General features: G+C 42.7%; 1 protein-coding gene across 5 annotated transcripts in view; it reads right to left on the bottom strand.

The window, feature by feature from the left end:
- Positions 1-15886, bottom strand: part of TBCD (tubulin folding cofactor D) — a 163121-nt gene that overhangs the window by 20482 nt on the left and 126753 nt on the right. For all 5 annotated transcript variants that reach the window (XM_083487441.1, XM_083487442.1, XM_083487440.1 and 2 more), the window contains exons 25-32: positions 13839-13901; positions 12986-13062; positions 11674-11755; positions 8890-9008; positions 7434-7525; positions 4929-5069; positions 1030-1113; positions 174-332 (exon numbers count right to left, since the gene is read on the bottom strand). In XM_083487441.1, coding sequence (XP_083343567.1) covers positions 174-332; positions 1030-1113; positions 4929-5069; positions 7434-7525; positions 8890-9008; positions 11674-11755; positions 12986-13062; positions 13839-13901 — 817 coding nt within the window. The remainder of the gene's footprint in view (positions 1-173; positions 333-1029; positions 1114-4928; positions 5070-7433; positions 7526-8889; positions 9009-11673; positions 11756-12985; positions 13063-13838; positions 13902-15886) is intronic.

Below are 15886 nucleotides of genomic sequence, written 5' to 3'. Positions count from 1 at the left end.
CTTTCCTTCTCTAATAAACACAAATAGCCTCTCTGAATCTCAAAAGTCTACTCCTAACAAGACAGAATGAAATATTCCCTTTAAACATATTTCTAAATACAGAGTTCTTTCATGTTTATGGGCAAATGTTTATTGTGCAATTCTATGATAAACCAATGAGATACTTAAGTTACCTTGGAAATATTTTCTCTAAATCCTCCCGGTGGGGTATGTGTGGAATTGGAGGGTCGTCAAAGTACAGAAGTGTGAGGAATACAGATCCTGCATGGGCTCGAAATCGGTCAATTTTTTCAGCTGATTGCTGAGCCACACAGCACATGATCCGCTTGGAGCTAAAGTTTAGTACACAGAACACTCATTCATTTGGAGCGACATATTCCAGAGAAACCTCTCCCTATATGACTACTCCCCGTCCCCATTAACATTTTCCATTCAGGCCCTGCTAAGGATTCCTTCAGCAAAGGAAGTGAGAACAGGTGTGTAAAGAAGCCATACTTTTACTTGCCCTGAGATTTACTAGGGGTGGTTAGACCAAATTTCTCTCCTAGCTTTGAAGACCCATGAAGCACATCTACTCAGCTTGCCTTTTTTACAAGATTGGCAAAACAGCTGCTTTGACTGCTTTCCCTGTGCTCACTATTCTTTATAACTATATCTAGCACAGTATTTTTAAGGTTTTAATCCTTTTATTATAACCCATATAAAGCTATAACTTTTAAAATGTATAATTATATAAAAATAGATACAGTGTTTCTTGGTGCAGGAAAGGCACAATATCTATCTTAAGTGGGAATAGCTATTAATGTAAAGCAGTTTAACAAAGAAGGGATAATCAGAAGCTACAATCTGCATTCCCTGTACTCACAACAGATGCAAGATAGGCTGTGCTCCAGTTCTTTCATTAGCAGTATTGATGGAAGTAACTGAATCCCATAGGTAGGAGGGATTACTGAAAGAGCCTTTTACAGAAACAGCTCATCACCTAACCATACAGCAGGCATTCACAGATTATATTTGCAAAATACATACACATTTGCATCGATTAGCTCTGGCTCAGTCCGTGCTAACAAAAGGGTCATTTCCATTAAACTGGTCATAGCAGCTTCTCTCACCCTGTAAAAATAAGCAAGTTGCCATTGTAAATTTATAACTTCTTACGGACATGCTTCATGTAAATCTACATTGCTTCTATGATCAGAATAATATACTTTCAGGCCACAGTCTCATATATCAGTGTGCTTTCTTCCAGGTCAGTCTCTGTGATATAGAATACATACAGCCCTGGATGTATAACAAAAGAAGAGTACAAAACAAAGGACCATTCTAAGAGCCAAGTTATACGTCCAGCTAATTGCAGGAAAGCAAATGATGTGATTCTTACTTTACTTCATTAGTAGACAGCAACTGTTGAGGAGGGTGAGCAGAATTGGGGCTGCATCCCAGCTGGGTGTTAACAGAGTAGGGTGTGATACAGAGGGCTGCAGTGTGTGTGTGGGGGGGGGTATCAGCAGAAAATGGGTGTCCCAACCTGCACAAGCAGCAGCAACTTATTTTCCTCTAGGACACAGTGGGATGGCCCAGAACATTTCCTTCCTGATCTCAATAGAGAGTTTGGTGTCTTTTTCATGCATATGAATACTCCATGTGTTCACATACAGTGGTGCCTTGCAAGACAAAAAGAATCCGTTCTGTGATTCTCTTCGTCTAGCGTTTTTTTCGTCTTGCGAAGCAAGCCCACTGACGGATTAGCGAATTAGCGCTATTAGCGGCTTATCTGCTGATCGGATCAGCTGATAAGCGGCTTAGCGGCTTAGAAAAAGGGGGGGAGGGGAAAAAAACCGCAGGAACTCGCAAGACATTTTCGTCTTGCGAAGCAAGCCCATAAGAGATTCGTTTTGCGAAGCACCTCCAAAACGGAAAACTCTTTCGTCTAGCGAGTTTTCCGTCTTGCGAGGCATTCGTCTTGCGGGGCACCACTGTAATTAAGCTAAAACCTGGTCTACAGATGCATTACCCCTGTGCTTCCAATGATTATTTAAAGAGCTATTAACCTACTTTATTAACAGAAAACTGTTCTTCTTATCACTATCTTATCACAGTGGCCTGCCTTTTGTATTTTTGTACTTTTCCAAGGTGAAAAGAAGGCAAATGCATATGAAGTCTGAAAATGGGTAGACGAGTAAGTAAGAATTAGGGGTGGGTGGGGAATATAAACTGCATCATAGCGTTTGGCAACCTTTCATCAAAGAATACTTCTTCCTCTTTTTGTATGACATCTTACTATTAAGGTACTCATATCCAACACCTGAAGACAGTTTATGCGCTGGGACATGTCCAAACTGTCAAAAGGAATGTTAAGTTTGCATATGGAAAATACAGTTGGTTAGCTTTCCCACGAATCTTTTTTTTAAAAAAAGATCCAACCAAAGCTTTCTTCATATACAAGAGCAATTCTTTCCTAAACCTGTTTTATACATAAAATACATACTTTTAAGAAAATAAAAAAGAGCAGTACCAAGTAGGCAAGATTCACAAGAGTGCCCTTCCAGCCAGTTCTTAGGCCAAACCACTCATCTTTGTTGCAAGAAGAGGGGCAAGACCACCGAGAGCTTTCCCATCTTCTAGTCCTCGCCTCAACCAACAAGCTTTATTTACTGAAGAAATGTCCACACTGATCTTTGTGAAAATATCTCCACAAAGCAGCTTCTAACAATATCTAAAATCAAAACAGCATTGCAATCTAATAATAATAATACCATTTCATGTCTACTCTTAAGAGCACAACAAAAGCAGTCAGCAATAAAGCAGTCAAAATCCAAAAGCCAGCATAAAACTGCAGTATGCATTAACCAGAAGCCATCAAGAAAATAGCAAGACTTCAAGGCCCTCTTAAACATCGACAGGGATGAGGCCTGCTGAGTCTCAGAAGGAACTGAGTTCCACAATTGTGGGGCCACTGGTGAGAAGCCTCTGTTACAAGGGCTGGATAATCTTATCAAGTGGGCAATGTAGCAAGTCCTCCAATGCCAATTGTAAGGTATATGTAGTTTGTTAGGAGCGCAGGCAATCCTTCAGTTAACCTGGCCACAGATTCTTCAGGGTGTCAAAGGTAACGACAAGCCCTTTCAATTGGGCCTTGATATACATGGGCAACCACTGCAACTGGTATGGTATAGGTGATGTTCCTATAACCTGGCCTCAGCCACAAGTTTCCGGTTGCAGTTTCCAGCCTTCACAGGCAACAGCACACAGAAAGCATTGCAGCAGTATGGTTTGGCTGCAGCAAATGCATAGATAACTGAGGCAAGATAACTATCAAGCTGGTAAGCCACATGTGACCCTTCTAGATAGGGTCACATGTGGTGTACCAGCTGAATTTATCCTAGCCACAGCTGCCACCTGAGCTTCCTCAGTTGGTGACAAGTTCTGGATCATTCCCAAACTGCTGGTGTGGTTCTTCAAGGGGAGTGCAAAAACACCTAGAACCGTATATCCAGAGACAGCAGTTCTCTTACTCATACACCTTGGTCTTGCCTGGATTAAGCTTCAGCTTGTTCAGCCTCACCACATTAACTTCAATGTTTGGCTGGGAATTTTATAGGTGCTGCACTGTAGTTTCAAGACTGATGGTGACTGTAATGTTATGTCCTTATGTTTTGATTAGTATTTGCTTGTATCCCACACTGAAACCTTGTGCTGAATATTTTAAATAACTACATTTTCTTGACGCTAAAAAATAATCAAGAAGAATTTTAGATAGCTACATAGCTTATGTTTTCTAGGCACTGGGCACTTGACATGACGTTACACTACTGTATTTATTCTTAGATTTGGGGCTCAAAAATGAAGACTTGAGTTTATTATGCTTGTTATGTGGTTGGAATGGAATGAAAGCACTTGTTAAAGGGTACAAAGTGTAACGATTTATCTTATTTATTTGTAATCATGACTCGACACGATGTAACAGTGGGAGAGTGAACACTGCACACCAACCAACTGGAATTCTCACACGAAACTATCAAAAAAGCTTGAATTTTGAAATTTTTCTGGCAGAAAGGAGGTTGTTTATTAATGACATTTAAATCCATGGGCTTCAGTGCACCCAAGGCAGAGCTGGATTTATGCCATTGTGTTTATGTCAAATTAGCACTCTAGGGAATGTAGATAGTAGAGATAGCAACAGCTCATTTGCTTTTAAAATAATATGTGCAATTGCTTGCAAAAGGTAGCAACACGTATGAGAGAGCCCAACAGCTGGTACAACTGCGCCCTCTGCTGTCTAATCACCAGCATGCAAGTTAAGCAGTCAATCTTGTTACTTGGGCTATAGATATGCCCTAGGAAGTATTAAAACAACACTAAAGTACCGGCAAATGAAAGTGAATGGTGAAAGGGATGGGAGAGTCTGTAACCTTCTTGCTCTATGAATTACAGTCATCCCTCCACTTACATATCCCTCCACTTACATAAACTTTGGGATACGTAAGCGGCAAACCCAGAAGTATATTTCTTGGTTTTTGCCACGCACACGTGCACAGAAGCGGTCTACTGCTTTGCGGATGCACAGAAGCGCTCTACCGCTGCGCATGCGTGCACAGAAGTGGTCCCTCCGGCTGTGGAAACCTCGGGATCCGACCAGAGCTCCAGAATGCATCCTGTCTGCGACCGGAGGTACCACTGTATATTTTTCGCAAGTGAATGCTCATCAATTGTATTCATGAGTCGGAAACATAATAAAAGCCTTTAGCACACTTTTAGCATTTTCATTCTACAGGTTACATTTGTAGTTCAATAAGAGATACATTTGGGCGGGATAGAACTGAAGTGGCATCCTATTCCAGAATGCCTTGTAATATTTGCTGGGCTCTTTCTCTGAATCATCTCCACTTTTTGCCTTGATGGGACAATAAGCAACAACAAAGCCTTACCATACTCCAACATCACCCCGACTGTCCGTTGTGTAATCATTAAGACCATTCAGCAATATGTTGTATATCTCCGTGACATTATTTCTGCATACAACTTCAGCTGGTGATCCTTCCCCTTTCACCCCTACTGTCAGGCAAACCCTGTAGGAAGAGGATATATATACACACACACAAATCACTCACTATTTGTGCATTAATAGCAAACAAAACTGCTAAACATAATTATGAAAGGTATCAATTATCGATGTTCATGAAATGTACTTTCTCTGGGTGTTATCCTAAAATTGTGGGCTTCTGGAAGTGCTCTACAAGCTTCCAACTCACAGGTGAGTTCCTGGCTCTCAGGGAACAAGTTTGATCTTCTGAGTGCAAGAGAGGGAAGGTGGTTTGTGGGTGAGGTCTTCGGGGAAAATGAAAGCAGCATCTTACTCCCAAGGCCGCAATTACTCTACGGGGCCCAAATCTGGACGGGAAATCATTGCAGCACACTTGAAACGGTCCAGTCTAAATTCTTAAGACAGATTCTAGCCGTTCCACCATGCGCACCAAATGCGGCCCTACAGCTGGAGACTGGCCTCCTCTCCGTCGAAACTCGAAGCTGGTTAAGAACATTCAACTATTGGCTTTGTTTAAATTTAAACCCATCCGGACTACTACCTCTAGTAGCACGAGATGCTCATAGAAGTAGGTGGTCCAAAGTAGTGCATCAAAAACTACTTACATGTGGCCTCTTCTGAAAATGGGTCTCCCCAAGGCAAAAACCATTATTGACCAGTGCATAAAGGATATTGAGCAGCAGAATAATCTGGCCTATATTAAGAAATTTAGTGCTTGGTACGCTTATCTGCCCCCCTCCCACTTTGATTCTTGGGCACCTTATTTGTCTGCCTTAACCATTCCAAAACTCAGGTGGGCCTTTACACGGGCCAGACTAAATATGTTACCCTCAGCTGTTCTTGAAGGTAGATATCAAAAAATTTCATTCGAGAACCGGCTCTGCCCCTGTGGAGCTGGATACGTGGAGACTGTGCCACACGTTCTCTTGTCTTGCTCCCTATATCAAGATTTCAGGTACGAGACCATCATGCCGTTCCTATCTGCCATCCCGGGCCACTCTTGTGAAGCCAAATTGTTCTCACTCCTAGCCGACCAGAACAGCTCGACAACAGAGAAGGTTGCCAAATTTATCAAGAGAGCAATGAGACTGAGAGCTGCTATCTGAATGACATCAGTGTCGTCACCCGGATTCCTCACCTAGGATCTTATTATTATTATTATCATTATGTTTTATTATTATTATTTTATTACCTCTGCCAAGTTTTAAGTACTGAGATTATTAATTTATCTGCATCTGGTTATTATTATCTTTCTCCCTGTCCTGACCATCCCTCCGAGGTTATATTTATATGTGTTTGTCCTTTGATGCTATGGCCTGTCGGCTACGCAAATAAAGTCTCTGTTTCTGTTACTCACAAGGGTGGCAGATTATCTGCTGTAACATGGACCCGGGGTATTATGGAAGGAAGATGTCACTCTTAGGAAGAGGGAAATCTCTTAGAAGTGACTCATTCCTTGGGAGATGAAGAACTATCCAACTGTGCTGTGGTTACTCCTCTGAGAAGCAGGGGCCCTAGTAGCAGGTCTGATTATCAGAGACATAGGTATCTGGGTTTGTGGTGGCCATGTAGATCACATGGCGACTTGCCACACAGAAAGCTTTGAGGGAGCCACATTCCAGCAACCCACAGGGCCAGGCACACCCATAATCAAACACACATACACAGAGACACATAGGGCCTAAGTGAGCTTTTCACAATAACCTTCTTCAGGCATTTCCAGTAAGGTGTGAGGAGGCAGTGGGAATGAACATGTTAGCTCCACCTGCCTCAGCAACAGTCTCTTCATCCGTCAACTCGGGGAAGGCAACCTTGTGCAGCAGGAAGCCTGAGGGAGTCTGTTTGAAAACCTTATGGTCCAAGTTTCTAAAATGCATGGGGAGCCCCACAAGTACAGGAGAGGCTCCCTACTTCACATGGTCATTTCCCAGGAGTCAGAGGGCAGCAAGAACAGTGAAGAGGGTGCAGAGGTAGTGCACCCATCCCTACCGTGATGACTTCACCCTTCCTGGTACCACCTAAGGAGGGCTTGTGTATACATATGCTGCAATGGATTGGTTGCGACCAATACAAATTACATGTGCAGCAGCCCAATCCAGACTGGGACAACAGTGGTGGGGAAAGGGGCGAAAGCCCTTCTATCCCCCACACTAGGACCTGATCCAGAGTGTGCCTTAGGGACTGAAATTTGCTGCTTTTCTGTTCCTTCCTGTGCCAGCAAAGAACTCAAGGTCATGTGGGTAAGGCCCCAGGAGCTAGACAAGGTTCCCTATTATCTGATATAGAAGGACAGAGTCTTAAAAACAAGGCCCACACTTTCTCCTCATTAATGGCACTCACATTACAGGGCAAATATAAAGGCATATACAAAACAAACTGTTGAACATACTTTGAAATAGCTTTTAGGCCATCTTTTCTGGATTCAGCAAAGCTCACATACTGAGGGGAAATGGTAGTGACTCCCTTTAAGCCGTCTAAAACCTGGAACAACACAATACAAAAACAGTATATGAGTATTGTACTCAGCTTGCTTGCGAGAAATTATCTAAAAAGCAGTAGAAGTTAAAAGTGGCTACACACACACACACACACACACACACACTTACTTTGCACACTTGACATGAACACACAACCAGTAATCTTGTGTTTGCTGCCAGGCATCTAGCTCCATCCTAAATTCACCCTCTGTTTGTGTGACAGGTTCGGGATACAAAGACTGTCCAATGCAAGCCTCCTGATACTCCTTCACTAACATGCTCTATCTGACAAGGAAGGATAGCCTTTCTATAAGGCAAAGGTGGAGAACTGGCCAGCCCTCCTCAGGCCATTTTGACAGCTGGGCAGGGCCACCCACCTGGCATCATAGTCAAATGTATAGCCACAGCTACAAAGGAAGAATAGAGAGTCACTCCCAATTCTTCCTTTGGAATGTGGTGCCACAGCTTCACCAGTACAACATCTAATGTCATATGACATCATAGGTGGGTGTGGCTTCACCAAAATGGCCTATAGGCCAAATGGGAAGGACTGCTGGCCCTCATGGAGGTTCCCCATCACTACTGTAAAGATATAAAGCAAATTTGTCTCTTTCCACTTAACTCCTTCTCATAAGTGTGCATAACACTTGTTCTTTTCCCTGGCACAACTCTGAGGTTTGAATGTCTAACTATATATAAAAAAATCTAAGCATTTTATTGTTAGCTTTCCTGCTTCCCTTGCCATGGAAGAAAACAGTGACACCCCCAGGAAGAGTTGCCCTATGTGGGCTACTGTAGAGTGTTGCTGGAGAGCAATACATTAGAAGAGGAAACCACCGTATTTTTCGCTCTATAAGACGCACCAGACCACAAGACGCACCTAGTTTTTGGAGGAGGAAAACAAGAAAAAAAAGTTCTGAATCTCAGAAGCCAGAACAGCAAGAGGGATCGCTGCGCAGTGAAAGCAGCAATCCCTCTTGCTGTTCTGGCTTCTGGGATAGATGCGCAGCCCGCATTCGCTCCATAAGATGCACACACATTTCCCCTTACTTTTTAGGAGGGAAAAAGTGAGTCTTATAGAGCAAAAAATACGGTATTTGCCCGCTCCACAATATGGCAATAGTTACCCATTGCACATTACTTGGTTGCCTATTTTTGCCCTATTATGAATATGGTTTCTATCTCTCATCCCTTCAAAGAATCATTTCCACAAGAAACTAAGATTAACACAGAAACCTTGACAGAGATTTGGTTATAAACCACCAAACATGGTCTGCAATACTGTATTGTTGTATGTTCCTTCATGATATTCCTTTAAGCACTTACAAAAAAATATTTAAAATATTAAATCCCCACTCTCTAACTCACCTCCTGAAGCTTGCCTTTTAAAAGAAACCTAGGAAGGGCACCTAAGGCTGATGAAAGGCCACACCGAGTCATTTCCTCATGGCTCTGAAGGCCTGAAATGTATTGATTCACCAGTTCATCTAGATAAATACAAGTCATAGTATCATTAATTAGAAATTGGCATGGGGTGGGGAATGGGGAGATTGCGCCAAAGTCCTAGAATATTTGCATAAATTATTTCCAGAGAGAGAGAGAAAAGGTGATTTCAAATTGCTGCAGTCATTGTCTAGTCATTCAAATGATTTACTATGGAAATTTTTTACTGTTAGGAAAGCAGGACAGTGTGCTCAACATGACTGTGCAGGCCTAATTTTCTTCAAAGTTTCATCCTTCCACAACTGAATTGAAGGATGTGTTCTAAGGCAACAACGAGCATAAATCTACTGAAAGTTCCAGCCTTGCATCTCTTGAGGAAGATGCTTCACTGGATTCCAGGAAGTGGTTTCCATACGCTGGAACCTGGTAACAAGGTGACATTTCTGAAGGAATTTATCTGAAGCAGCACAGCTGTTGGAGGTAGTGCTTGATTTTTAAAGTGAGAGATGCCCACACTCGTTCCTGCCTGGAATTGCAACTAACACTGTTATCTGGAAATTGTGTAGCTATGAAGGGGCTGGTTGTGATTAATCAATGCCGAAGGAAAGGAGTTCTGCAACAACTCAAATGCATTTCCTTTTTTTTATTATTGCTTTACACTGTCTGGGGTTGTCAAGCCCTGATACTGATTGTAGAACCAAGCCCAATGACCCTGGCTCAACTTAAGACCACGTTAAGATGGATTTTCTTAGCACATGCAGAGGCTTATTACTTCTGCTTAAATCAATTCATCAGTATGATCTACAGTGGTACCTCAGGTTAAGTACTTAATTCAGGTCCGTTCTTAACCTGAAACTGTTCTTAACCTGAAGCACCACTTTAGCTAATGGGGGCCTCCTGCTGCCGCCGCGCCGCCGGAGCACGATTTCTGTTCTCATCCTGAAGCAAAGTTCTTAACCTGAGGCACTATTTCTGGGTTAGCGGAGCCTGTAACCTGAAGTGTATGTAATCTGAAGCATATGTAACCCGAGGTACCACTGTATAAACTTTAAGATGCTCAGAGAAGTATAGAATGGGAAAATACACAAACACGCACCTCAAAGAGGCTCTGTCTGCGAACATCTGAGAAACAGCACAGGTATTTTAGATATTTGTGCAAATATAAAACTATTTGTGCAAATATAAAACACTGAGGCCTGAAGCAACACAGGCATCCTACTCTTGTCTATGTGTCTTGTGAGAACACCCAAGATAATGAAATTTCATCAGCACTCATTTTAATTTCAAAGACACTTTGTTAGCAGCACAAGGAACCAAATTAAAAGGTTGCAGAAAACTCCGCATAGGCTGTTTCTTCATAAGTACCCAACAGTGCCTATGGGACTATAAGATGGCACTAGTAAGAAAATGTAAATGCGATAACACAATGAAATACATGATCTCTAAACTGTTAATTTAACAGAAATAATGGCTACAAGCTAAAGCAAGTGTTGAAGAAAAATACAACAAATTACAGAGGGAAGAAACTGTTGGAAACGGGGAGAATGAAATTATGTATAAAAATATCACTACATATAAAAAAGAAATATGATAAAAAAGAAATTATGTATAAAAATATCACTACATATAAAAAAGAAACCTGGGCATCTTCATTTCCATTGTGAAGCTTGTACTTTGAAGATGTAAGCTAGATCTTCAAGCTATGACCAAAACCCAGAGCATCAAGCTTTGCAGGTAAATTATCATGCCCAACTGTGTACTAAAGATTGTTTTGCTATGTTACTTATTAGGGTGGAGGCCCTGTAAATTCTTCCAAATTAGAGGATAGCTGTTGGGGTGTTGCTACCCCCCAGCAATCTTACTCTAATTAATCCTATTTCCCTCCAATTGCATTCCTCTCCCTTTCAGGCTCTCTGCAGGGTAGGTTAAGAGAGAGGGGGGGGGGAGGGAGAGAGAGAGAGAAAGAGAGAAAGTGGTAGATGGCTGTGCCTGGGTGCCATTTGCTGGATCATGCCTGCCGGCACCAGCTGTTTTATGCATTATGCCTTTTTCTACTTTATGCATAAAAGGCTGTATTCAATGGAATGCTAATTAATGAATTCTGCCAGCACAAGGATTTCTGCTTGCACAATAAGGCCTTCTCCCTTCTCCTCAGCTCACCCCTGCCCCAAATCTGTCCCAAGGTGTTTCCTCAAGCTTCCAGAGCAGATATGAGGAGGTTTCTGGATGTGTGCAGGGGGGAGAAAGGAGGAGTCCCATTGCATTAGCAGTATTATAGCACTTATGGAACACCCCAAATACCACCATAAAAGCTCTGATCTGCAAATTTTCTTCCCATGTTACAAAACTTTATTAACTCTAACTCCACTGTAGAGAAGTAAAATGGTAGTGAAGAGCTGATTCAGAAGTGCACACTTTCACTGCTTTAATTCAAGTGGCACTTTACTAGGCATACTACAAACAACATTGTCTCACAGGTGTGCAAATCAGAATTCTTTCATTTCTCCAAAAGGGACAAGTAATGCTGCTGTCACCTCCAATTAAGTGCGCCTTAGAAGCCCGCATAACTGGGCTGGTCCCGAGAAGTTGCTAACCACTGAGATGTTTATTTAAGGACTAGTTCTGCTCCTGTAGGAAGTTTTCTAGCTAACAAGATCATCACAGGCTATCCCTTAATAAAGGCAAGAGACAAACATCATGAATCAGTACCTTGCTCAGCTGGATTTGCTCCCTCCTCTTCAATGTAGTAGTATTCATTACACAGAGCAGCTAATGCAGCGACTGCCGATTCCTAAGACAAAGGCAAAACTCTGTAACCATCAAAAGATCTTTCCTTTCAACTATTGTAGGAAAACCCAATGAATAATCCCTCTCCCTATGAATAATTTTACTGTAGTTTGCTATGGGCCCATTCATAAAACAGCTGAAGATAAGCTTTGCATTCCAAGCAAGGAGATTTTCAGTTCGTGACTTGTTACTGTTTAGGAGATAAAATAACACTCCAAAGTATCTTGGATCATGTTCTCCATTCAAGTCTGTCTGAAGGCACAGTAACTAATAGCTCATGACTTATAAAACTGTTTTAAAGCTCATCAGTATAATTTTATGGAGGCTAAATTAACAACCCTGAACCTAATTTTAGTAGACTTAAATTAAAGAGTTGAACTTGCAACAGAATTTACTTGATGCTTACTCAACAATTTGTTCTAATTTAACTCAATTTAGCACAAGAATAGATGCATGATGTGTATATTGCCTTCCATACCTTTAAAAGCAAACACTAGTCAAACCAGCAGAGGTTATTTAGGCTTTAAGCTTCATTGTATACTCGCACAATGATCCCTCTCCAGAATAGCCTATGGGGAGAGATGGCATTCTGGGCAGGGCTCATTAGGTTTGGGTGTGGCTGTATTACAGCCAGCTTCCTAAATGACTGTAGCTTTTGCCATGAGCTATGGAGCCTCTCCTCACTCCCACAGATAGGTGGGAAAGAGTGGACCATCATTTTATTTATTTAAACGAGAAAAAACTATACAGTATCACGCAAAAGATTTTATCTTTCTGCACACGTCACTTATGATCAGGCAGTAAATTTACAACAACCACCACCCAGATGAATTCGACTAAAGAGTATCTCAATTTAAGAATGTGCTTGGTTTAATCTTTTCCTATGGTTTGTTATGGAGTCTCTATAACAAGCCTATTCAGTTCCATACAGAGTTCAAAGAGCAGTGCAACTTGAGTTGAGTTGCTGTCCTAAATTTCATTTAAGTGGTATCTATTTCCTCATTATAAATATAAAATTGATTACTTCAGGATGAAACTGAGGTTCTGTCCTTTCACAGACACAATTAATTTACACCACATGGAAATACAGGCCCAAAGTGCTCTTGTGTTCCGTTATATACAGAACCTGGGTAATTTAAGAATACCTTGAGAGCAACTTTCATAATACGAAAATATTAATGTTTTCTTTTTTATCAAAACAAGCAACAACAATACAGATAAAAGCAAACTGTACCTTTATTTGTTGCTTTGCATTGCTTGAAACAAGGTGGAGACTTTTGAAACTGTCATTTATCAGCGACTGCCATTCAGCTAGAGGGAAAGAAAGCATGTTTGATAATACACTAGTTACCTAAAATTAAACATACCGGTATTCATCACCTTTTAAAAAAACAACAACTTTTAATATATTCAAAGGTTCCAGAGTGTGTTCATAAAAACTCCAGCTGATCTCTGCAAATTTAAGTGTGCATCTTTATGGATTTTTGTTCCCAAATTAAATGTTTTCAACTTTGTTTTCAATTTGCTTTTGAGATTAGTGCATCATCTATCACAGGGGTCCACAAAGGCCTTTTCCTGGCACCCAGGGTTCCCTTTCCCACTAAAACGAAGTCTGAGAGAAGCATTCTGTTATAGATGGAACATTCTGTTGAGTGGGGTAGAACTGCTGTCCCAGGTCTCCTGCAGATGACATTACCCTATACAATTTCCTCCATGTGCTGCATCATTTCACAGAATCACAGAACTGTAGAGTTGGAAGGGACCCTGTGCAATTCAGGAATACTTTGCCCAAAGTGGGGCTCAATTTGGCCAATTCTTTTCTGAATTAAACTGAATATGACAAACACAGTCATAGCATCATGATGCCAATGACAGCAGGAGGCAACAAGCAAAAATACTGGGTCATGAAAGGCATGTTAGGACATTCACAGACCTAAAGAACATCTTGTGACGATAGAGAATAAGCTTATCTCTGTGAGCCATATTTTTGGCAAGTGAAATCAAAAGGACTGTGCATTTGAATGCAATTATAATCTTCAATAGACAAAAAGACAGAATAAATTTAAGACATCAAAAACATCACCTACCTATTATGGGATCTCCTCTAAAAGGCATTTTTGAAAGTGATAACTTTTCAATTAAAGCACAGACTGGAAGAAAACGAAGAGAATACAATTTCTGAAAACAGCAGAGAACAATCCTGTGTCAAATATGGTCCTCTGAGTTCAGTGGCTCTTGTACACATATATTATACAGACACAGGGTCAGAGCTCAAGCAAATGTAATAACAGGCATACTGGTATTGCTACACAGTAGATGTGTTGCACTGTGAATATGCATACTGATCAGCACAAAAAGTATTTTAACAGGTATTCTAGCACAAGATATATTCTAGCACTACACTTTAGTGTAGCTAAAGTTACTCCCAACCTTAACAACTGAAGCATACAGAAATGGCGCAGGCAAGTCCCAAATTAAGGCTCCCTAGGTTTCTGCATGTAGTGCATCCAAGCAGTGGCGTAGCGTGGGGGGTGCCAGGGGTGCCGGCCGCACCGGGCGCAACATCTGGGGGGGCGCGAGTCCAGAGGGAAGGGACAAGTTCCTTCCTCCGCCGGGCTCCCCGCCGCCACCGCCAACCTAGCGCGGGTGCGCCCCCCGCCGCCGCTGCGGCTGCGCTCCACTCACTGTTCCCAGGACTCTTAAGTGGCTTTGAACGCATAGTGCGTGGGCAAATCTGAGATCCCGTTGCGGTTTAAGAACCCTGGCGACTGAAGTTGAAGCCTTCGCAGAGCTACAGTTCCCAGCACCCTTAATCAGCTACAGCGCCCGAGATTCTCTTGAGGAGAAGGAAATGCGCTTCGGATGTACGGCGCGTACGCACCGGACCGGGACGCGGGAGAGACCTGAGCTCGAATCCCCACTCGGCCGTGAAGCTCCCTGTCACTGGCTCTCCGCTTCACCTGCCTCGCGGGGTTGTCGTGGGGGTTAAATGAGGAAGGGGGGTGTTAAAGAACCATGCGCGCCCCTTTGTGCAAACTGGAGAAAAAGGCGAGATTTAAATGCAATCGGTTGATCCATCAAAATATTTGCAGGTGCCTTGAATCCCGACTCGGGAAGAAGGCAGGATATAAATGCATTAAATAAATACAGAAAATTTGGTGCAGGGAACTTTAGATCGTGGGAACTAGGGACTCCAGATTTGGTGCAAGGGATCGTGGGAACTAGGGATTCCGGGGAGGGGTTTTCCGTGACTTCCTGGAGCTGCGTGCGGCCGCAAAAGGCAGGGCGCCAGGACTTCTGCGTTCTTCAGTAAATGAATGGGCGGGAGGATCAAAGAGGCGGCAGGCGGCCAGGACTCCTAGGTTCCCCCCTCCGGCTCTGAGTTAAGGCTGTCCTGTGTGCGGTGGACTCCCCTTTGATGGATGTCTCTAAACAGAGCTCAGGTGGCCATCTGTCAGGGATTCTTCAGCTATGATCCTTGCATTGCAGGGGGGGTGGACTAGATGGCCGCTGGGTACCCCTTCTGACTCTCGAGTTCTCTATATGACTCCAGGACAGCCAAGCTCATGGCAGCTCAGTCCAGTGGCGTAGCGTGAGGGGTGCAGGGGGGGGGCCCGGCCGCACCGGGCGCAACATCTGGGGGTTAGGAGGTGCAAATCCACGGGTTAGGGGGCGCAAATCCACGGGTTAGGGGGCGCAAATTACTTGCCTTGCCCCGGGTGCTGACAACCCACGCTACGCCACTGCATCCAAGTACTCCTTGACTTAAAGTTAGTGTGGAACATTCTGCTTGTATAGAGCTTTTTCAAATGGAGCCCCTATGTGCAGGCTACATGAGAACCCCTCTGAAAAATCATTCTTTTTGGTGGGATACATCTGCGTTCCTTGATACCAACAAGCAAGAAAACAAGTTTTATGGTGGCTGTTAAAATGCCACCAAGGAGCACTACCAATATGGAACCTGTTTGTGTTTTATCTGCACTGCATTTAAAAAAAAAAAATGGGGGAGGTATTTTTGGGGTAGAGTGAGCGGACAAGGTATGGTTTAAGGGAGAAGTTTGACCTTAGGTACAAATTGAAGGAAGGATTGGCAGTGTGCCTGGTGAACCAGGGTAGCAGCTGAAAAAATGAGGGA

This window comes from Podarcis liolepis (genome assembly GCF_965112155.1).
Source record: "Podarcis liolepis genome assembly, chromosome: 2".
NCBI classification, from domain to species: Eukaryota; Metazoa; Chordata; class Lepidosauria; order Squamata; family Lacertidae; genus Podarcis; species Podarcis liolepis.
This window is presented reverse-complemented; position numbering and strand designations above follow the sequence as displayed.